At 46.6% G+C, this 24059-nt stretch overlaps 1 protein-coding gene across 1 annotated transcript; it reads left to right on the top strand.

The window, feature by feature from the left end:
• The first annotated feature begins 4382 nt into the window (after nt 1-4382).
• Nucleotides 4383-23813, top strand: LRRC47 (leucine rich repeat containing 47). The gene is made up of 7 exons (XM_018552677.1): nt 4383-4988; nt 6789-7250; nt 11273-11389; nt 17484-17599; nt 19360-19462; nt 20887-20976; nt 23404-23813. Exons 1-7 carry the CDS (start codon nt 4428-4430, stop codon nt 23629-23631), a joined length of 1677 nt encoding a protein of 558 aa, XP_018408179.1. The 5' UTR covers nt 4383-4427; the 3' UTR covers nt 23632-23813.
• The last annotated feature ends 246 nt before the right edge of the window (nt 23814-24059 follow it).

Below are 24059 nucleotides of genomic sequence, written 5' to 3'. Positions count from 1 at the left end.
CCCCCCCCCCCCCCCCCGCGCGCCCGGAATGCAGGCAGATTAGTGCCTGCGTTCCGGTCCAGTTCGATCTACAAAAATGCTGCAAGCACTGGACCACAACGCAGGCACTAATGTGCCTGCTTTCCGGGTGCGGGCAATCGACCTGTCGACGGGGGGAGTGGCCGGGTAGCCATTGACTTCGATGCACCACCACGCCCCCTCCCGCCCCTGAATGCAGGGAGCTGGCCAGCTTGCGTTACAGTGTGTTCTAGAGACCGAACACTCTGGAACGCAGACTTTGTGGTGTGAACCGACCTTCTCTCTTGGCTCTCTTCTCTCTCCTCGCTCTCTCCCGTTTCTATCTGCTGTCTCTTCTCTCTCTCTCTGCTGTCTTTCTCCTGTCTGTCTTTTCTTACCTCCACTGCAGCAGCTTCCCAGGTCTCCTCTCGTGCGCTGGCGTCCTGTCCTCCCGTGGTGCTCGTGTGGCTGAATGTGGCCCACGTTGCACATGGGGAGAGGTGTCCGTCCCCCCCTTCCCATCTGCGACATCTGACACATTCAGCCGCATGAGCACCGTGGGAGAACAGGACACAGGTCAGTGAGCTGATCGTGATCTACCAGTGTTTGCTTTGCGTTTGACTGTTAGATCGTGATCAACCTAATGGGCACCTCTGGTGTAATCAATCTGCTTATCCCGAGAAATCTGTCTCTTCCCCAATCCATTCTTGTAAATCCAATCCAGATCCAGATCTCTACATACAGTAGCTTTTCTCAACCAGGGTCCCGTGGCATCCTGGGGTGTTTTCTGGCTTCCTCAAGGGTGCCCCGAAATGCTCACACTGCATCATGCCTCTTATGTCAACAGGGCTCTTGATGTTAAAGGGGAGGAACTCTGACGTGAATGGGGATCCTATTGTGAGAGGGAGTGAATGTGATTTCACAGGTGGGGGCTCCTCATGTGAAGGGGTTCCAGATGTAAAGAGGGACTCTAAAGTGTAAAAGGGAGGATTCTGGTACGAAAGGGGATGGGAGGGGGGGTTATGATCTGAAAGGGAACCACACTTTTTTTTTCTTTTTTTTTTTCGTGGGGGTCCCCCCTTAAAATCCATGCCATCTTGGATAAGGGTCTGGTGTGGATTTTGCAGGGACTACTTTTTTTTTACCTTTACGGTTTTTACATTTTAGACTGGGGTTGCCTCAAGATTTTGCGTACTTTTAAAGGGTGCCGTGGCTGAAATTTTTTGAACAAAAACTGATATACAGCTAAAGCCTAAGTGAGGGTCTCCAGCCTGGAGTATTCAGATAAATATACAGGAGGCTGTACAATAAAAGGGAGATTGCTCATAGAGTCTTCCCGGTAATGTACAGTTTTCTTATATAGTGAGAATTATATCATCTTTTTTAGGACTGGGGACAGGAAGACTGCAATTTACAGGAGGTGAAAATAAACTTCAGCAAAACAAAACTATGACATAATTGCTACGTCTAAAATCCATAGATACAAATTATCACTACAAGGCTGCTCAGTCACAGACCGCAGAGCCATTGGCTGTCAGCGCAACATGATGAATGTGTCTTTTATTATAAGCTGCCGGCTGAATAAATAGAACTACTTCTCAGACTGTATGAAATTACTTTTAAAGGGCCAGTACGGCAAACTCAGGGGCTCGTTTACACCAGTGGACATGCGTTTTGGCATGCATCGTGAGGGCGTGCTGTGACACATTGTTACAATTCATCACATAGCTTGCTTTTCTTTCTTTAACTTTCTTTAAGTTACGTTTCATGTAATTTTATGTGCGGCAGCACGTTGGTACGCGTTGCAATGCGGTGTATTTCAATAAAATGTATGCCTGCTGCGACATTCACCAGCAGTGCATTGGTGGGAACAGGTCCTATCCAAAACAAGGCTGCTTGCCTTGTCTTTGCATTGGGCAACTATGCAGTGGTGTAACTATAGCCATAGCAGCCTGGGCGGCTGCTATGGGGCCTGGGGGGAGGTAAGGGGGCCCCATTAGGTTGTTGAAGTACATTAAACATAGAGCATGTGAAAATAGCACAGTACTGTATCATTAAGGGTTCCTGTGGTTGCACTTGATTGCAACCCTTATCCTCTGTAAAGTCTGCAATATAGGAAGGCTGACGCCAGATGCACTAGAGGTGTCATTGAGATCTTGGAGTCATTAGCCACAGCTCAGAGAGGTGGTCAGGGCCCCATGAGCTGTAGTTACGCCCCTGCAACTCTGCCTTGTGGGGCTAGTGTGACCAGAGTCCTAAGGGACATATGATGGTTGTGCTTCACTGCTCCCTCTTACAATACATGTGTGAGTTGGTTGACCCATTGAAAACAATGCACTCCCTGTGTGGCTGATTTTTTATCTCAGCAGTTGTTGACAGAGGCAGAGCAATTGTACTGAACCACTAAGAGCGCCCTCTAGTGGCTTAAAGTGTTAGTGAACCTAAACTTTGACTGCAGCTCAATTCTCAATGCAACTTTCCATCTCCACATTGCAGGAGAGGTGGTGTGCAGAGGAGAGTTCCAGCTGCCAGGTAAAGAAGAAATAAGGTAAGAATTATTCTGCTTTAAACCTCCCCTAGATTAAATAAGCATTAAAATGTTGCTATCCAGGAGGGGGCACATACTAATATTTTATTGTTGACTGCAATTCAACTTAAGCAGTAGGTGGGAATACCTGTTGATCCTATCATATCTGTGTAGGGGGTGACAATGCTAACCACAGGGTCAACTTCCTGTGGCAGCCTTGTTGGCCCACTGTGCATCAATCTGCACTCTGACTACAGGATACCATGTCAATGCTCAGCATTCCTGAAGCACACTGTAATCAGCCTGTGGCATCAAAGGTAGCCACAACCACTTGCCCAAAGGCTTTAATTAACAGCTGCTCCTGTAAAGGAGTACTGCTGTCAACATTATAGGGATGCCTTTCTCAACTAGGGTTCTGTGGAACCCAAGGCTACCTCCCGAAGTTGCTAGGGGTTCCTTGAACAGTGAACAATTTCTGCCTCTCATGTAAGCAACCACTGACACCAATGATCTTTTCAGGCACCAGTAAGGAGGACATTTTCTGCACTGGCCGCCAGTGTAAGGGGCATTCCTCCCACTAACCACACCAATGTACACGGCATTCCTCCCACTGACCACCAATGTAAATGACATTCTCACCACTGACCACCAATGTAAGGGGCATTCTTCCCACTGACCACCAATGTACGCAACATTCCTCCCACTGACCACCAATGTAAAGGACATTCTCACCACTGACCACCAATGTAAGCGACATTCCTCCCACTGACCACCAATGTAAGGGACATTCTTCCCAATGGCCACCAATGTAAGGAACACTCTTCCCAATGATCACCAATGTAAGGAGCATTATTCCCACTGGCCAACAAAATAAGAGTCATTCTTCCCAATGACCACCAATGTAAGGGACGTTCGCCCCAGTGACCACCAAAATCAGGAGCATTCTTCCCACTGACCACCAAAATAAAGGACATTATTCCCATTCACCACCAATATAGAAGGCATTCTTCCCACTGACCACCAGTGCAAGGGACATTCTTTCCAATGACAGCCAGCTTTAGGGGCATTCTTCCTACTGACCACCAATATAAGGGGCATTCCTCCCAGTGTACTAGGGCTTTTCAATGACAACCAGTGTAAAACCAGTATATAGTTGTCCCTCTTCTTAGTCTGGTGTATAAACCTTTATAGACTTAAAACATTTTTTTATACTACACCAAATCTTTCATGCAACATCTTAATGATTGAACTTGTTATTTTGGAAAGCCAGTATAAAGAAAATGTAATGGTGAAAAAAGTACTTGCACGTTTAACCAGTCTATTTGTGTATATTAATTCACCCCGGTCTGCACACCTGGGGGCATGCCAGTGGCACATCCTGCCCCCGTGCCTACATAATTCCTGCTCAAAAGTGTCCCTATTTCTCATCTTACAGTGTTGGAAGGTACACTGCTGTGCTCTCTGTTTAGAAATCCCAGAATACTTTAAAAAAACAATGCCATGAGTATACCACTGTATTAAAAGTTACAGTTTGTGCCCTTAAAGCACATTAAATAAATACAATAGAACGCAACTTTAAGACAAGTGCCACATTTGCAATCTGATAAAATCAAAGAAACAAATGCCGACAGCTGCACCAGGTTATTATTATTATTACTTTATATAATTATTATTATTATTTAAATTATTGTTATAACACTGAGAGCCGCTGTACCGTCGGCTCCCGCCAGGTGTCGCTGTGAAGAATCAGCACTGCATATCACTGGACTTGCAGCGACCCCTGGTGGAACGTTGAGGGGAAAAAAGGCGGAATCTGATTGGCCGGAAAGGTGACAGCGGACGTTTTGATTGGTGGCGCGGCGTTTCCGGCTATGCACGTGTATCACTGCGGCCTTCTCCCAACATGGCAGAGCAGTGGCCGGAGGTAGAGCGGGCGGAGAGCGAGAAGCGGAGGGAGCTGGTGCTGCAGGGGGTGGATGACCGTCTCCGGCTCAGTGACGGGCGGCTTCCCCCGGGCCTGTTCTCCCTCTCTCTTCTTAACTACCTGCAGGTGAGCGGCTGCGCGGAGCTCCGGGAGGTGCCGGGCGACATCGGCCGCCTCGGCCACCTGCAGAGCCTCGTCCTGTGCCAGAACAAGCTGCGGAGCCTCCCGGGGACCCTGGTGGAACTGCGGAGCCTGAAGGTGCTGGACGTGTCCGGGAATGAACTGGAGGAGCTGCCGTCCGAGCTGTGCCGCCTGGCAGAGCTGTGCTCGCTGAATGTCAGCTGTAACCGGCTGAAGGATCTCCCCCCTGGGCTGGAGCGATGTACAAAGCTGGCCTCCATCATCCTGTCCCGGAACACCCTCACCGCCTTCCCCCCGGGGCTGCTGAGCGCCCAGCTCCCATTACTGGCCACCATCACCGCCTCCGACAACCTCATCCAGGAGCTGCCCGGGGACATCGCTCTGCTGTCGGGGCTCAAGGTACCCACCGATAGCTGACCATACACTGTGCAGTCTGATTGCATGATCCCCTTGAGATCTACCAAGGACTTGTCTGATTGGATGCATTGTCTACTTTTTTTTAAAGGGAATTGTACAGAGATTGTACGATCAGATTCTATAGTCTATAAATGTCACTTCTATCCGACTTTGTGGAATGTGAGATCGCAGAAGTGTTCCAGGGCCGATCGGTTCTCCTGCGCGTACCGTCTGCGATGCCGATATCCCCTGGAACAGCTGAGAAAGCGTTGGAATTCTTCACCTTTTGCCGGTCACACGTTCCACTGCCGAAAAAGTGGTTGGGATTACGTTAAAATGTGTGACCACGTGACCGGTCACACATTCCAACCCAGTCACAATCTTTGATAGAACACCCCCAGCCCTCCTCTTTTAGAGCCCTCATGCGGGGGCTGCCCCCCACAGTGGGCTGGATCTTGGGAGGAATTAAACAAATAATATGAATCAGCTGCCATAGAGCATCCGAAACCCCCTGAGATACTGATGGTTGGCATCTCAGGAAGCTTTGGGATGCTCTACAGTGCTCGGTTGGTGAATGGCACATAATGCTGGGAGGGATCCCAAAGGGAAAAAGGTATTGAGCAGAGGGAAAGGGGATTGTAAGGCAATGAGGTAAAGTGCATTGGGAAGGTGAGAAGGTTTGCTTTAAGCCTGAAACATGTTTAAAGGTTTTTGATTTAAAGGAGAACTATGAGCTGAGTGCTTTTCACCCATCCTCATAGTTCTAGCCGACCTGTGACAATGAGACTGTCACAGGTCGGCTCAGTAGATCGGGAAGTGAGCAAACACATACCGGCGTTCGCTCACCTCTCGATCCTATCATGGCTCTCTGCCCTGACAGGGGAGGGGCTGGATTCCCCCCTCCCCGCTCTGATCTGCCAGCGCTGACTGGCGGAACGGATGGGGGAGGGGGTGGGTACAGCTGGCTCTGCCTTTGGATAGGCAGAGCCAGCTGTCAGTCACGCAGCTGGACGGATCCCGGCACAATTGTCGGGATCCGCTGCGGCGTCTCAGTATACCGCGAGTTACAGCTCGCGGTATACTGAGCCTAGGGTGACGGGAGGACGCTAGTTTGTGTCCTCCTGTTACCCTAAGGAGAACTATGGGGAAAAGACTTAACCCCATAGTTCTCCTTTAATTCCAGCATCCGAAGGGTTAACAGTTTCTTGCTCAGGTTTCTACTAATAAGAGGAACTAAAGTCAGCCGATTTTCATAAATTTGGTATCAGTCGGGTTTTATGGGACTCTGGACTGTGTATGTCTCTTCTGCCATAGAAGCTCTTTCCCTCCTCCGCTAGCTGTATACTGATGTCCACACGTGGGCAGGTCAGTATACAATGTCGGTATGATGTGGCTGCCAGGGCGAAATAACTCCCCATTCACGTTCCTGGAAGTTACTTCTTTCCTGATTAATCAGTAGAGATGGCGGAAGATTTTGGAGCTGGAAGGACGGGAGCGGATTTGAGTGGCCGGTGATAAGTGGGGCATCGCTGCATCATCACTGGAGGAAGGAACTTTGGGAGGATAGTCTGCCATAAGTTGAGGATTTCGTTGGGGTTTCTAAATAAGATACATTTTATATTCTTGTGTGCAAATATTTTATGTTGTATTCTGTTTATGAATCAATGTTTTGTTTCTTGAAGCTCAATGTAGAAATGCTCCTCCCGGGATGTGGCAGATCTCCAAGGACACAGGAAACATAATCTCCAAGGACATTCAGTGTTCCATCCTGTTCATACAATCTCACTTCTTCTCTCCTTTCAGACTCTGGACCTCTCCATCAATCAGCTCACCGAAATCCCCTACGAGCTCGCCGACTGCACCAAGCTGAAGGAAATCAACTTCAAGGGCAACAAACTGAAAGACAAAAGACTGGAGAAGATGGTCAACGGCTGCCAGACCAAGTCGATCTTGGAGTATCTGAGGGCCGGGGGTCGCGGTGGCGGGAAGGGAAAGGCCGGTGCGGAGAACGTGGTGAAGGAGGATCCCAAAGACAAGAGGAAGAAGAAGGGGAGACAGAAGAACGGTGGAGGAGAGAAGGAGGATGAAGTGGAAGATGTCAATAAGCTTATGCTGAGAATTCTGCACATTTCAGAGAACCCGCTGGCCCTGAAAGTCAGCGTGAGTCCCACTGTAAAAGATGTCCGACCGTATATTGTATGCTGTGTGGTGAGGGGGATGAACCTGAAGCCTGGCAACGCCTTGAAACGCTTCTTGACCGCTCAGGTAGGAAAATTGGATAATGTTGTTTATTTTTCCATCCATGTCGGTGTTGGCTTCCTTCCTTCAATTGCTGCCGCCTTTCTTTTCTGGTTGCATCATTTGAATATATTTTCTGGGGAATGTGGGTTATGGTGGCGAGATCGCGACACTTGACTTTCCAGGTCTGTCTTCCTTTTGCGAGTCGGTCCAGTCTGCATTCTGCTTTTTATTTTATATTCGCAAGAAAAGGAGCGGGAGCACCCTGCGATGGCCAGGAACTACAGCAGGGTAGTCCCACCACTGGGGTCCTGATGTCATCTAATAGGCCATTTCTCAAAATCTAATAACTGTTTCCAGAGTTCTGGATCTGGGGGCTAGAGTAATAGTTCCATCTGTTGCTCTGCTATGGATAGAGTCCAAACTCCTAATACTCTACACCAACCAGAACCAATGGCACCATTGAGGACCCAAATATTAACTTCCCCATATCTTATAAAACTCGCACCTGTGGAGTCAACCAGGTCACCTTTGCTCTGCCACACAGGTGGTTTTATGATTGTGCAGATTGGAGGGGGCAATTTCATTTTCCCAAATTTGCCTGGGAAAGAGGAATTACCCTTTAACACATGCCAAAGTTGCAAAACGGTGGGTTTTGTTTAACCTTTTGTCAGGAAGGGGTTAGGCTGGGTTCACACCTAGGCGTATCCAATACAATAGTTTGTCTTGTGTTTCCTGTCCTGTTTTTACCTCAATTCGCGATAAAAAAACGCGCAACGAACGCGCGTTTCCGAGGGCTACCTGGCTGTATCCCCAATGTATACGTGCGGTAAATACGCCCCAAAGGAGCTCCTGTACTTCTTTGGGCGTACGGCGTTTTGTAAAGCGTTCATACGGCGTGTAATACGCCCAGGTGTGAACCATACCCATAGGAAATAATGGGATTTCGGCGTTTGAGCATTTTGCAGAGCATAGGAACTGTCTACAAAACGCCCAGGTGTGAACCGGGCCTAAAGGAACCTCTTCATTTACGGAAACTAAGTCCTCACATCAGTAACTCCTCCCATATACACTGCATGCACAATTATTAGGCAAGTTGTATTTTTTGAGGATTGAAATTCATTATTGAACAACTGCAGTGCTCTCGGTCAATCCAAAATGTTAATAAACCTCAAACCTGAATATTTAAGAAGGTAAAAGTGAGGTTTTGGCTTTCTTAGGAGAATATTTTGATGTGCACAATTATTATAGGCACGTTTTATGCACGTTTTTTGTCCAATGAAACGCGCGGTTTATGCTCGTTTTTTAACCTCCCTGGCGGTATGATTTTTTTTTTTTTCTCTGTTTTTATCGTTTTTTTTTGTAAAATTTCCCGCCGGTTCCGCCCCAAAGAAGGTCCTGCACTATTTCGGACGTCTTTCAGCGTGTCAAAATGCACTGAAATACGCCCAGGTGGGAACCATGCCCATAGGGATTCATAGGATTTCACTGCTTGAGCGTTTTTTAGCGCTTCGATCAGCGCTGAAAAACGCCGAGGTGTGAACCCAGCCTTAGTGTGCAGGATTATTATGCAACTAAATGGGAAAACAACTTTCCCATCTCACTTGTTTTTATCTGTTAGCTCCTGTACTTTTTCTGGCGTAGGCCGTTTTGTAGCGCGTTCAGACGGGCTGAAATACGCCAAGGTGTGAACCATACCCATAGAAAACAATGGGATTTCGATGTTTTAGTGTTTTGTAGAACGCGCTACAAAAGGTCCAGGTGTGAACCGGGCCTTAAAGTGAGAATAATAAACAAACTCAAAATTTACAAATAAACATTTCTGAAATTTTCAAGAACAAAATCAATGACCAATATAGCCAATACCGGTCCTCAGCCTTCCCGCCATGGTGTCTGTCAGTTTCTTCATCTGTTGACTGTCAACTTTTTGTGCAGCAGCAACCACAGCCTCCAGACACAGTTCAGAGAGGTGCACTGTTTTCCTGCACCGTAAATCTCCCATTTCGGAAGGGCCCACAAGTTCTCAATAGGGTTTAGGTCAGTTGAGGAAGGCGGCCATGTCAATATACTTTTATCTTTGAGGGCCTGTTCACACGACGTCCGTTTTGTGTGCTGACCGGCTCCGTACGCTGCTGCACTCAAAATGCATCCCTATGTGTTTTATGGGCTCCAGTTCTTACGTGCGCAGTCCGTTCAGCTTACGACAGAAAAAATACGACAGAAAAAAATACTGCATGTCACATTTTGTCCGGTCCGGAAACGCAACGAGAACGGAACGGAAACACAACGCAATGCAGCTAAGGGGGGAAAAAAAAAGAAAAAATTGTATTCTTGCTCCACTTATTATGATGTCATCAACGTTGACAAAAAATTAACTGTCAGCAACCGGACCGAAAACGCATCAAAAACGCACTGCATCAGCAGCTCCACGTCTGCTGATCAGGACCTGATCTCATGTGAACAGGCCCTAAGGCCTTTACTGGCTAGGCACGCAGTGGAGTACTTTGACACATGCGATGGAGCATTGTCCTGTATACATATCACGCTCAGACTTTTTCCTGTACCACTGCTTGAAGAAAGTCTTCTAAAAACTGGCAGTAGGTTTGTGAGTAGATTTTGAGTCCATCTGCAACCCGAAAAGGTCCAACTAACTCATCTTTAATAATACCAGCCCACCAGTACCCCGCCTCCGCCTTGCTGGTGTCTTGAGACGAAGTGGAGCTCTGTGTCCATTACTGATCCTGCCACGAGTCCATACATCTGATCCGTCCGGTGTCACTCTTCTCATCAGACCATAAAACCTTTGAGAAATCTGTCTTCATGTATTTCTTGGCCCCGTCTTGACGTTTCAACTTCTGTGTCTTGTTCAGTGGTGGTCGGGTTTCAGCCTGCCTTACCTTGGCCATGTCTCTGAGCACTGAACAGCGTGTACTTCCGGGCACTCCAGGTAGGTTGCAGTTCTGGAATATGACGGCACCGGAGGATGATGGGTTCCTGGGAGCTTCACGTTTGGTTCTTCTCAAATCTTTGGCAGTTCATTTTTGTCTTTGTCTCGGCACGTTTCTTGTGACCCTGCTGACTATTGATGGTTCTGTGATCACACCCCAATATCTTAGCAATTTCAGGAGCGTTGCATCCCTCTAAATTACTTTTATTTTTTTTTTACAATTTTTGACTTTTCAGAGTCGGTTAAATCTCTTTTTGGCCCATTTTGCCTGAGGAAATTAAGCTGACTAATTATTATGCACACCTTAATATTGGGTGTTGATCTCCTAAAGCCACATCCTCCCTCATTACACAAATACAATCACCTGATTTGCTTAAATCAATAAGCCTTCAGGTTTAGGCCTCATTCACACAAGAAAAAGCCGGTAGGTAGAGCTCCAGACCGCGTGCACGGCTGTATCAGGCAGCTCCTGGGAAGGACAGGTGCTGCGTGTGATTAGCCCTTCTCTATGGGCCTGCGCGGTCGTACGCTGCACGACACTCCCCCCAAGTGCAGGTCCGTGCGGGTGTCCCAGCTCGGACGCAGACAGGATCCATCCTGTCAGCGTACGAGTGCGGACAACTGTACAAACGCGCAGGGCGGCGTACGGCCGCGTTCTCCCATAGAGAAGGGCAGGGGCTGCGTGCACCGAGCTGAACATGCCGGCTTTTTCTCATGTGAATGAGGCCTTATGCAGCTTGGAGTTGGACAATATGCATAAAAATGGTGATTTGGTCAGTTGCCTAATAATTGTGCACACTATGTATGATAATAGATTCCTCTCTCCCAGTTTCACATTGGAGGGGATCACAGGAGGCCAATATAAAGACATAATTTACTTTTACTAGCTGCACTTAAAAATAAAGTTATTACGGATTTTCGGCAGACTGAACCCAGGTTTGTGATCAGGAAAGTTTTCAGCTTTTAGAAGTTCTTAGCCTGGGTATCGATTCACACAATGGATGTCTGTAAATGGCGGTGTAAGCCGTGCTCCTCTCCTGTAAATAGTTTTCTTTATTATGTTATTTGTGGTCACATTGTACCAATGCGGAATTCTTTATAGACCAAACTTCATGATGACATCTGTGATAAGAGGACGTTGGCAACGATTGCCACCCACGATCTAAAGCTGGTGAAGGGGCCCCTTCTATACGATGCCAGACCACCCAAAGAATTCAAGGTGAGCGCTGATTAATGTTTTACATGAATTACATTTTGTGGGAAAGTCAGGTCTGGGAGGCCCTGCCAATTATCTCCCAGTCATGGAGGCTTTAAGTATAAACTGAAAAGACGTGTTAAAGGGAACCTGAGAGAATACAAATATGAAACCTTTTATGGATGACTTGGTTTGTAAAATAAAACCTATACCTAAGGTGCTTTTTAAAGTATCGAAATCTAAGGTCCCTATCTCTTGCATACAGCTTGGGCCAGTTTTAGACAGGAGCCAAATAACCTTCCAGCATGTCTTTGGAGTGTGGGAGGAAACCCACGCAAGCACAGGGAGAACATGCAAACTCCGTCCTTCTGGAGGGTGGCTACTTTTGTTCCCCATGGTCCCTCTGTGTTTTGTTAAGTAGTTGCCGCTCCTGTGATGGACTACAATCTCATGTTTAGTTTACTAATTTGTACTGAGATTGTAGTCCATCGCAGGAGCGAGCTTGGAGCGGTGACTACTTTACAACATACACAGGGCCTATGGGGAACAAAAGTAGCCCCCCTCCAGATGGAAGGACAGTGTCGGCACCAATTCAGAGATGATTGGAGGATCTACAGTCGAGTGATGCACAAAATAAGATACATTGTTGTTAATAGTTAAGGTACTCGAATTTATTTTTAAGTTTAACTCCTGAGTTTAGTGTAAAAAATAGTGCTACTATAGAAGAAGGGAAACACAATGGCTTAAAATGCCCAGAACTATTTCTAGCAGTTGGGTATATATGTGTGTAATAATAAATTGGTGTTCGGATGTGTTAAGTTTCGCTATGATTTATACATTTTCTAATAGCGGTGTCATTTGTAACAGTGAAATTGAATGTTTAATCTTGTGTATGTTGTGTTGTGGTGCTGCAACAATATTCACCACCAGGGGGCAGCGGCCTTACATTAATGTACATGGTAGACAAAATATATACCCAAACCAGGTCCACAAATGTTACCATATGAGTTTGTGTGTCTGTCAGTCTACATGGGTCTTATGTGTAAAAACTGCACCAACAAGAATCTAGCGACTGGATCACATTGAACTTTCCCATGCAACCAGATGGCATTTTAATTTATTTTTAATATCTGTGCAGATTTGAAAATTGAACGTGGATTCTGATTGCGTAAATATGTATTAAAACTTGGCTACCCATAATGCATAGCATATTTTAAGGCTTGGTGGTCACAGTAATGTAGTTGGGAGCTACTGTTTGCCTGGCATGTGAGGTTGGCACCATAATTAGGCTATACGATCTGACCATACAATCTCCTTTTAGATCTACCATCAACTTTGTAATGCCGACTTCTGCCTAAATTTGATACTAGTTGAATGGTTTTGTTTAGATTTGTCTTTCATTACCTATAGTTTTTGTAAACCGAGAGGAGATTAGGTTTCAAAAAGCTATACCTGAGTTATGCACTCTCCAATCATTGCATAGTGCATGACTAGCTTAGGACTCGTGGAGCCCTTACAGTCCTAGGGGTATATTTATAAACCATTCCCAGGGCCATCCATCTTGCAACATTCCATGTATTTCAATCTGTGCAAATGGAGCCAAAAATAGATTTTACGTTTTTGGCCATGGTTACCCTTTTGGATTTTGGAAGTAAAAACTGGTGAACAGCGTTCTTTTTTTTAATTCAATATTGGGAACATTGGGATTGGGTAACAAATATATAAAGTAGATGTTCTCAGCTGCTGGTGTGTGTTCCCATGCTCAGTGCTGATGCACTGATCTCGGCATATCACATGGTTTATCTTTGAACACCCCGCATCCCCTTCCCTGTTTCCCCCTTCCCTGTTGGCCCCTTCCCTGTTGGCATACATGTGCATCCCTTACGCACATGTGATTCTTTGAATCAAATGGAGGGGAAGGCAATGTTAACTTTTTTTGATTATTTTTGTTTACTTAAAGTAGTATTACGGTCTGAGTATTTTTTACCTTAATGCATTCTCTGCGTTAGGGTAAAGACAGCCCAGGACCCTTTTTAAAATTTTTTTTTTTACCCCAGTCTCCCCCACACTTACCTTTCAGCTGCGTTCGTCCCTGCTGCCAGTCCCGAAGCGATCCTCCGTGCCCCGAACTTCCAGGGTTGCGGGGGAGGGTACTGATGGCAGAGGAGCCATAGGCTCCTTCTGCCATCAAAGGAAGGGGCGTGACCTGCCACAGAGCTGTGTGTCTATGGACGCACTCAGCCGATGCGGGGACGAGTGCGCACGGGTGCCTCCCTTAAAACGGCCCCTGCAGGGCCGGAGGGATGAGCATGGCGGGGACACACTAGAAAACGAGGAAAGAAGTACTTTAAAAAAAAAAAAACAGCCTCCAGCAAAGGAGGGTCTCCTTAAAGGAGAAATAAAAAAAAAAAAATTGGCTTTAATATCACTTTAACTTTTGCTGTCACAAGGTAACGCAGAAGGTGGCAGGTTTCTCTTTATGGAGACACCTGGGGTCTATTAGACTCCTGATTATCTCTCACGCACTCCAATACAGTCAAGAAGCAAGCACAGGACTGTGCTTGATTATCTGTTTACCTAGCACTTCAACCAGCTTCTGACAGCTGTGAAGCGGGAAGCGCTCCCTGCTTCATTCATTAGAGAGCATATCAGGGGAAGGGACGTTCCTTGGTCTAATGCTGCTCCCTATCCTGACAACCCTCTGCTATGGTCTCGGGACCCCCAGAGGAGTGAGGGACCCTGAAGATAATGCTGGGGGGAAGACCAGGCATGGTATTGGTTGCTAGGACGCCAGTAGTCCTAGCAACCAATGACTGCAGAGGAGGTGGACACCTGATGTCATTGGTTGCTAGGACGCCAGTAGTCCTAGCAACCATTGACCAGGCTTGATTATGGCTAGCATTGGATGCACCGGTGTATCCACTGTCAGGCAGCCATAACCCAGTGCAGCTTAGCGTTTACAATCTGGACGGAACTGCTACTTGGTCAGTATCTGGACCGCAGTCCCCCATTTAGTGATGGCTGCCCTAGACCAAAATGAGCAGTTAACCCTGGCCGTGCGGGGGTAGCCCCACTTCAAGGGTCAACATTTTGCATTTCCTCTTTAAATAATGGGAATGGGAACATGTAACAAACACATAATAGAAGTTATACCAGATTGGCTGTATAAGTGGAAATGCACTTAAAATAAAATGGTGATTTGCTGAAGAAGTCCTATGGACAATACACCGTGCATTGGCATTGTGAACTGTGCTCAGCCTCCTGCAGCCTCTGATACATGATGGCCCCGGACACAATGTACGCGGCTCACAATCATACACAAGATGCAATTACAGCTTGTCTTATCTGAGCTCCTCCGGGAGATTAGATTCCTCCGGCCTGTCAGTCATGGAGTGTCTGGATGAATACAAGCTGGGCTCTGTGCACACAAGACCGGTGTCACCTTCTTCACCCCTGATTGTATGGTGTGGACGTGTTGTGGAAACAACGGGGGGCTGGCATGGCTCTTACTATAGCCGTTGGGAGAAATCAGAGGGTAAACAGGTGTAATAAAGGGCCCCAGACCGGAATGAATTCCTGTACAGAACAGGCTGAGGTTTCTCAGAACTGCTTTGTATGTCTACAATGGCTCGGCTGATTTCCTCCTAAGCTTTCCTGTCACTCTTTAATGAGCGGCTTATTGAGGAGTATTGAGCAGTCTGGTAATGAGTGTACACAGCACCTCAAGCTCTTGGCCGCGGCACCAAGGAATTCAGTCCCTGGCTGGAAGTCCAAACTTGTTATATTTGGGTTTTGTTGAGAGGCCGCACGTTGCTGGCGCTGGGAAGCCAAAACGAAACGGGCTAGCCAGAGATATGACACATTGAAAGGTGCAGACTGAGCACAAAGTCTTTCATATAAATGATATTCACAAAGAATTGACATTTTGCTTTGGGTGCACCAAATGCATTTCCAAGTTTTATTGCCTTTTTATAGTAGCAGTGACATCACTGTGCTGCATATGGCCTGTGCAGCGCTGTGGGAGGGACCCAGCAGAGACCACCCACTACAGGCTGCCTGCAGAAAACTACAGGGCTAGAGGGGATGGAGACAAGACCAGTCACCCTGCACAAGGAGAAAGCAGCAGTGACCGGTCTTTATTACAGGAGGGGGGCGGAGACGAGACCAGTCATCCTGAACAAGGAGAAAGCAGCAGTGACCGGTCTTTATTACAGGAGGGGGGCGGAGACTAGACCAGTCATCCTGAACAAAGAGAAAGCAGAAGTGACCGGTCTTTATTACAGGAGGGGGGCGGAGACTAGACCTGTCGCCTTGCACAAGGAGAAAGCAGCAGTGACCGGTCTTTATTACAGGAAGCTCCAACTCTCACTGGATTACTGCACAGATGAGGAAGAAATTCACAAAGCTCACCAAGATTCCAGAAGAATACACATGACTCTCTTGTATTTAGACATTGCTAGCTTATCCCAAAGTTCAGCTTTAGCGATGCCTATTTCTGCTGGCTGCACTTCTAATATATGTAATATATTGCATCTTGTAAGTCCTTGGATGTAGTGGCTGCATTGGTTTTCTTTTTTTTCAGGCTTGTCCCCCCTTTTATTTTCACCTGGTGATCCTGCCAGCAACACACTTCCTGTTATGGGGTGACAGCACTCGCTCGCTGTACTGAGGAGGAGCAGCGATATTACCCTAGGACAAGGAAGTGTGTTAACACTACAGAACACCTCCATCTCCACATCTCTTTAATGTAGTGCGTGTTCTGTAGTCCACAGAAAGTTGGGAACAGTGTATGTGGCTACGCTCACCCCCTCCACTACATTTATGGAGGAAGCCATGATTGGCACACAGACTGGACTTCAAACATGTCTCTTCATCCCTGTTACATGGTAAATAACAGAAGTAAAATAGTTCAGCTCACCAGAAGCCCATCATTTCTAGCAGCATCAGCAGGAATTTTCTGTACTTGGCGAAAATGTTCTTAGCATGAAAAAAGGAAACAAATGCAGTCACAATGTCTCCGGACTGGTCATCTGCAATATATTATGTATAGGGAATATTGGAGATGTTGGCACGGTTGTGTGTGTGTGTGTGTGTGTGTGTGTGTGGTTTTCTTTCCCTCTGTACGGTGTGTAGTTTATGGGTTTCCCCCGTGTTCTTCCTCTTTCACACATGCCGGTCATCCTCCAAGTGGTAGGTGTGACATCTGCGTCAGCCTTCAGCATACAAGTCATACGGAACCTGAAGTAAGGTGTCAGGCTAATCCTCCATTGTGCGGCCCTAATCCTCCGCACCGCTGGTTAATATTTAACAAGCAGAGGGAAAACACAGCACACATCGGTCTGGCTTAACCTGTCACCGTATGCACGTAGTCAGGCTTGTAACGGAAGATTGTCAGTGGCCCATTGTGGACCCTTCTGTAATGCCGGCTGTCTGACTCTCACGCTGTGCTAACTTTGAGTCTCTGATCTGGAACAGTCATGCAGCCAGCGACGGCACAACTCCTCCTCAGCATACTCACCCCCAGGACAGTGACTCAGATATTAAAGCCTTTGGATATGTGTGAGAGCCAGACAGCAAGCATCTTCGGCAGGCAGCATTTCTATCTCCAAGTCTAACCTTGTTTTCTTATAAACCAAAAAAAAAGCCACAGTCTTAGTAGAGGTGCCTGTCCCCTGCAAGCATCTGCAGAAGCGGACCCTCAGTCTCTGTGCGCAAGCCTTGCCATTGCTATTGTATAGAAACGGCAGCTAAAGATTTCATAGGTATGCACCTAATAATATGAAGTGGATATTGATCTATTGGTTAGTTCTCTTGAACTGTAGAGCTGAAGAACTGTAAATATGTACAATTATTATTTTTGTGTTTTTATTTTTGTTTTTATTCGTGACATACTTCCTATCCTAGGGTGACAACACTAACATACTGTATCTGTGTAGAAGCAGCATTGTCACCCTAGTACAGGAAGAGTTTTAGTAGTATGGGACTCAAGTCTCTCCATTATTTATCATAAGGGGAGGGTGTTCTGTAGTTGGAGAGAGAGCTGGGAACAATTTAACGAATAACACGACAGATCAGAGCTTTTCAGATGTACTAACACTGAAATTGTGCTTGTTTATAGATTGTACCGCTGAATCGGAAAGAAATAAATGCCAAGGAGCTTGTGCGTCAGCTGCAGTTTGAGGCGGAAGAACAGAGGAAACAAAAGAAACGCCAAAACGTCTCCGGACTACACAAGTTAGTACTCTGACACAGGACAAGATGCTGCCTGCGTCCAGGGTCGGATATCTGTCACTAGTGGCAGGTTGACATTTACACGTGAATATCGGCTCCAGTCAGCCTGTCGTTGCTTTGTACAGGCTGAGCGGCTGCAGCTTTCCATAACCGCCGGTCATTCCTGCCGCATGTATCCGCGGTTGGACCTACTTGGCCCATGTGATTGAGACCTTAACCTGTTCTGTGGCAAACCGCCCCACCCACCTTCACAGCATTACTACGGTACAAATGCTCATGAAATCCCTTTCTGGGTATGATGGGGCTAGTAGTCCCACAGCCACTGGAAAGCCCAGCTTTTCTGTACCCATAACGTTCCAGCTGTGTTGACATTGGCCGTGGATCAGCCCATACGACACTTACGGGAAAGGATCGTCCGCATGTTGCAATAAGTGAACAGGGTTGGGCCCATGTGACAAGTTTTGTTTTTTTTGTCAGGTGATCTGACCCCCTTGAGATTATTAAGCAGCACATTAGTGGGAGATGATTCAGTTCATGATGTGTGAATGGCGCAGGTGAGGCCGGTTACATAATCCTCTTGTGTTGTGATAGAAGCCTATCCATTGCTGCATTCCTTGTATAGGAGACGGCCCAGCGCTGAGGCTCCTAGGAAGGCAGTATGCAGGTATTATGTGCGGCCTCTTCTCACACCCATGTATCGTACATTTTGGCTTGTATAACATTTCTAATCCATGGGCTCTGAGCATACAGATCATATACCTGACACCGACTCATTATCCCACATGCATATATTGTTACCAGCCAAACAAGCGGCGATTCCTTATTCATGTACATCTCTTACTGTGCCGAGTTCGATGGCCGATTTGGACTAGATGTGTTCCAGGAGTCAGATAACCTGGGCACTGTCAGAATACAGTAGCCTGGCAGGGAAGATTCCACGGTTGATGGATAAGGAAAAGTATATATCCAGCTTAAAAAAATCTCTTTGCCCTTTGGTTGACACAGACGTGGCATATGCTGGCAGCAGTGGGCCCCTGTAAGCAGACTCATAGCAGCTATAGCAGTCAGGAGTCCATTTGCATGTGTTGCCTGTGTGAAGCAAATTCCAGGGGATCTGGAACATGCGCCCCCCTCCCCTCCCACACAAAGTTTCCTGGGCTCCAGTACCCCTCCTGCAGGACTGGCATCCTGGGAGTCGGCAGAGAGACCAGCGAACATCTGTTTGCTGATCTTCTCCCCACTGAATGTACCTGGAAGTGGCAATAAGGTTGTCACTTCCGGTTTCTGAGCGGTCATGCCCCAGCCTTCCCCTCTGTCTCCCTAAAGAGGACCTGTTACCAGTAACTTGCTATCACATGAGCCCCCCTCATGCGATGGCAATAAGTATAAAGCAGAATTCTAGGTACATTTTTTTTTTCTTAACCCTTGCAGTGCCAGGGGTTTTCCTTTTCTGTCTAGGTTCAAAAATAACAGATACACTCGCCTGATCTTTGGAGCCGGCTGTAACAGCGCTCCCCCCCTGCTTGCCTGCCACTTCCACTGCAGCAATGGTATTACCTTGGCGTCCTATACACTGTGTATAGAATGTGGTGACTCGGGGACCTTAGACCACTGCAGCAAAGGGGGAACGAGGTTTCAGGGACCAGAGGATTGGATGGAGCTACGTCCTCATTGTTACTTCTGTCCATGCCATAACTTCTGCAGTTTCAATAGTTGATTTGTTTTCACGGTTTGTAATCATTCATAAAACTTCCATTTGGCAGATACCTTAATTTGTTGGACGGTAAAGAAAATTACCCTTGCTTAGTAGATGCGGAAAATGCGGTCATATCTTTCCCGCCAATCACCAACAGTGACAAGACCAAGGTATGTTACCTCAGCATATGAATAGTGTCACATATTCCCTGCCTACTATTGTCACTTAAAGCTGAAGTTTAATCTGATTTCGCCTCTCCTGGTTCCCCCCGTCATCAGCATGCCAATGTCATATTTAAATCAAACCTTTGTTTTCATTACATTTTATTATAGTTCCAGTGAGGTCATCATTTGGTATCTGTTAGGGATGCACTGATACCAGTTTTTCTGTATCGAGTACTGATGTTTTGCTTTCGGTACTCACCGATGCAGAGTACAGATACCAGTGCTTCCGCTGGTATAGAGCCGGCTTCCCGGGCGATCAGGAAGCCGGGGGGCGGGCAATGACGTGCCGCTTGGCTTTCTGATTGCCCGGGAAGCCAGCTACATGTTTGTCTGGCTCAATTCGTTGAGAAGCCAGTTTCCCGGCCAATCATAATCGGCATCGAGCCAGCTTCCGGGGCAATCAGGAAGCCGGGCGGCGAATAATGACCTGCCTCCCCGTTTTGGCTGGAAAGCCCGCTTCCCAGCCAATCAGCAAGGACGCTAGAAATCCTCCAGCCAGGAAATTCGTTGGGCTCTATCTGACTTGCTGCAGCTTTTAAAGCACTTTGTGAGAAACTTGCAGTGTGCAGTGATATCAGAGTAAGAAATTCCAATCCCAGAGAGGAGCCGGTACAACTGTGCAAGACTGAAGTGAAGGCCGGAGTTCAACCTTAAAAGAACAGTTCCCTCAAAATCCTTATTCGTTCAATCACGACCATCTTTTTATCTCCCATGGACTGTGCTGAAGGCTCCCTACACCTTAGATTTGCCCATGTAGTCATTGTGGGAGGTGGTTGGAGCTGGGGACTCTCATTGTTGGAGTTGCTTTAATATTAAAGATGTTTGGTTCACTCTATGGCCAGAAGTTTGTGGATGCCTATGGACATTCCATTCCAAAACCATGGCCATTAATATGGACTTGGCTCCCCTCACAACTAGAACAGCCTCCATTCTTCTAGGAAGGCTTTCCACAAGATAATGGAGAGTGTGGGAATTTGAGCCAATCTGTGTGCCAGTGAAGGACACTTTAGTTCCGCCACATCAAACACATGTCTTTATGGAGCTGGTTTTGTACACGGGGCAGTCATGGTGGACTAGAAAAGGGTCTTCCTCCCACACTGTTACCACAAGGATTTGTATTCTGTTGCATTTATTTGTACCCGTCACTGGAAGTGCCTAAACTCAATTATTTGGAGGGGAGTACACATTTATTGGCCATCGAGAGTATAATAAAAATAACTGCACAATGGGAATAAAAACCGGACATGCTCTACCCTTTTCCCACTCTGTGCCAAACTAGTCTTTGGTTGGAGTTGGGTTTTACAGGCCCATTGACCCAATTTAAAGTACAATTATGGATTACAATGACAACTATTTTTTTCCCCCCACAGATAACCAAATCCACCCAGGCACTCTTGTTGGAAGTCACCAGTGCCAGCAGCCTGCAGACTTGCAAAGATGTCATGGATGCTCTCATTGAAGTAAGTGGCAATCTCTATTGTGCCCATGTAATGGTTTTATTACAGGTATTTATATAGCGCTGACAATTTACACAGCGCTTTACATAGTGCACCTCCACATCAGTCCCTGCCCTCAAGGAGCTTACAATCTAAGGTCCCTATCTCACATGCATACAGGGTCGATTTTTAGACCGGAGCCAATAAACCTATCGTCGTGTTTTTGGAGTGTGGGAGGAAACTGGATTACCTGGAGGAAATCCTCGCAAGCGCACAGCAAACACTGGGATTTGAACCTAGGACCCCCAGTGCTGCAAAGCAGAAGTGCTAACCACAAAGTCACTGTGCTGCTTCATTCATTTGGTTTTCTACTGTGGGTGCTGTGTTCAGCATTGTGTGAATGGTGGTAGACCTTGATATTTTGCTAGAGAAGGTCTAGTGGTGAACCAGCAGAACGTGATAATTAATTGGGCAGCACAGTGGCTCAATGGTTAGTGCCTCTGCCTTGCAGCACTGTGGGTCTTTGGTTTGAATCCAGTACACACTCTGCACTGAGTTTGCATATTCTCCCTGTGCCTGCCTAGATTTCCTCCTTCGTATCCCATTTCTTCTCACCAGTGGGGAAGCTAGACATTGTCACCCGGGGCAAAGGCTTAGGGTTGCTCCCCCGATGGGGGAGACTTTTTCCATCCACACACCCAGTGTTACCCTTCCTAAAACTGCACTCGCTTCACCTGCCCCCTAGCTTGGGCCCTGCTTCTCACACTCCAAAAACCCTGCTGGTAGGATAATTGGCTTCTGTCTGTAATGTGTATGTATGTCAAATAGGGACCTTAGATTGTAAGCTCCTCGAACAGGAACTAATGTGAATGAATAGTATGTAAAGTGTTGTGTGACTTGAGGGCAATAAATAAACTAGTCGTATATACATTACTACCGTAGAAGTTGTGTTCACATCAGATATCATTATTTTCATAGCGATGGTGCTTTGTCTTTAACCCCTGCAGCAGGTCTCGTGCCACCGTTTGTGAAGGCGGAGGTTAGCGGGGGTCATTTTCAGCTTATAGCCTTGTGTATTTCCTTGTCCGTGCCAAGATGAGCAGAATGCTGCGGGTCAAATTAGGTGTTTGCTGATGGGATGGGTTGGCTGGAAAAGCTCCAGTGTTGAAATGTTACAGGCGATCATGTACTGTTCTGTGTAGCTGTGTACACAGTTTCTGTTAATGCAACCTGTGGAGACCGGCTACTATGTCATGTGTTTTCCTAGCCATGTCATGCGACGGTTTTGGATGCAAGTTTGATCAAAATTGCCTTCTGCCCTATTTAGATTAAGCCCCCGCCTCTCCCTTTGCTAAGCGACTCCCTCTGTCATTCAGAAGTCAGAGCAGAAGATGTTCCCGGTCTGCAGTGGTCAGGATCTAGCAAAAGTGGTTCAAGGAAGGAAAACCAGCGAACATGGGCGGCCAAGGTTCATTGCTGCACATGGGGAGCGAAGGCTGGCTCCTTTAGTCTGATCCTATAGAGGAGCTTCTATAGCTCAAATTGCAGATACAGTTGATGCTGGTTCTGATAGAAAGGTGTCTGAGCACACAGTGCATCGCAGTTTGTTGCATATGGGGCTGCGTAGCTGCAGACCGGTCGGGGTGCCCATTTTTTCAGCAACATATTGACTTATTGTACTGATTCTCCTTCCCCCACTCTGAGATCTGCTGTACAGGATAGGGAAGCTGATGCAAGGTCAGATTCAGTTACTTAACACTGCTTGCCTTAAAAAAATACAGATCTGCACTTATTATTGTCCTGTATCTGCCCGGAGTTCAGCTTTAATGTGTAGAAGTCAAATCCTTAGGTACCACCTGGGCCTAGGATCCAGTAGATGACTCCACATAGACAAATGGGCCAACTTTGAGGACTAACACAGGTAATACAGATGCTTAAAGATGCATCACTTCACCGCCATTGTTACCCTGGGGAAGTATTTTAGGTCAGCTGCACTTTAAACGTCTTTAAGAACGTGTGATGATGACAGATTGTCCATCCAAGCTGGAACAAAGTGAAAGCGATATGCTTGGTGACCACATGAGTCGGTTTCGTTTTGCAGCCGTTGCTCTAGATAAGGACTCTTCATTTGTTAATGTTACTTTTTAAAGACGCCGGCCTATTTTTAGCAAACCGTTCCTTTCGATGGACATTTCTCACAATCTGAGACGGGTGGAATTTCATGTCTTCCGATACAGAGTGACGTACCAGCGTAAGCGGAAAATCTTTTCATTAAGGGGCTCGGTAAAGCGTGACGTCTGTTTTACAGTTGTTTCTGGAAAAGCTTGCTAGACTCTCTGGGGGCTGATGTATGAAAGGCAAAGAACATTTAAGGGATCATTCATTTTATAGCCCCTCCCCCATGTAATCCAAATTTTTTTTTTTTCTTGTTTTGTTTCCTTCTATGCACAGAAAATGGCAGAACTTAATAAATTCACGATGGAGAACAAAGAGGAGGAAGTGGGTTCAGATACAGAACATCAGGAAAGCTCAGAGTCTCAAAATCCTGAAACCTCAGACAGCACCCAGCTCGTGCTGGAACAAGTGCGCGTCGCGGACATGGACGGCAACCTGAAAGTTCTGTACCCGTCAAAGACCGACCTGAACTTGAGCTCTTCCTCTTTTTTGGTCGTTCGTTAAAAAGCATGTGTATGAAATGTAATCGTGTTGCCTCCAGCGGCCAAATTAAGCCAAAGTAGGAAGATGACGGCTCAATGCTGATTGGTTGCTGTAAGCAGTAAAAACTCCTTTTCCCCTGTAAAAGAAACTTGGCATTTATAGTTCATTTCAAACGTTTTAGCACTTCTGAAACTGCACCTAACACTTGCGAGGAAACCTAATTTATTTTTTATTCTTTTTCTGTTTTTATGTCGGTTGTAGCCTTTTTCTAGTGTAAATATATATTAAAATATTGTTTGTCAAGCTGACTTTGGGCAAAATAAACTGGCAGTTCCAAAACCGTTTCTTAACATCGAAGTAAGGAAAAGTTAACATATAGAGTAGACTCTCTGGCGGGCTCCCTGGGTCTCTCTGGCGGGCTCCCTGGGTCTCTCTGGCGGGCTCAGAGC

This window comes from Nanorana parkeri, unplaced genomic scaffold (genome assembly GCF_000935625.1).
Source record: "Nanorana parkeri isolate BGI_ZX_2015 unplaced genomic scaffold, ASM93562v1 scaffold94, whole genome shotgun sequence".
In the NCBI taxonomy this organism is placed as follows: domain Eukaryota; kingdom Metazoa; phylum Chordata; class Amphibia; order Anura; family Dicroglossidae; genus Nanorana; species Nanorana parkeri.
This window is presented reverse-complemented; position numbering and strand designations above follow the sequence as displayed.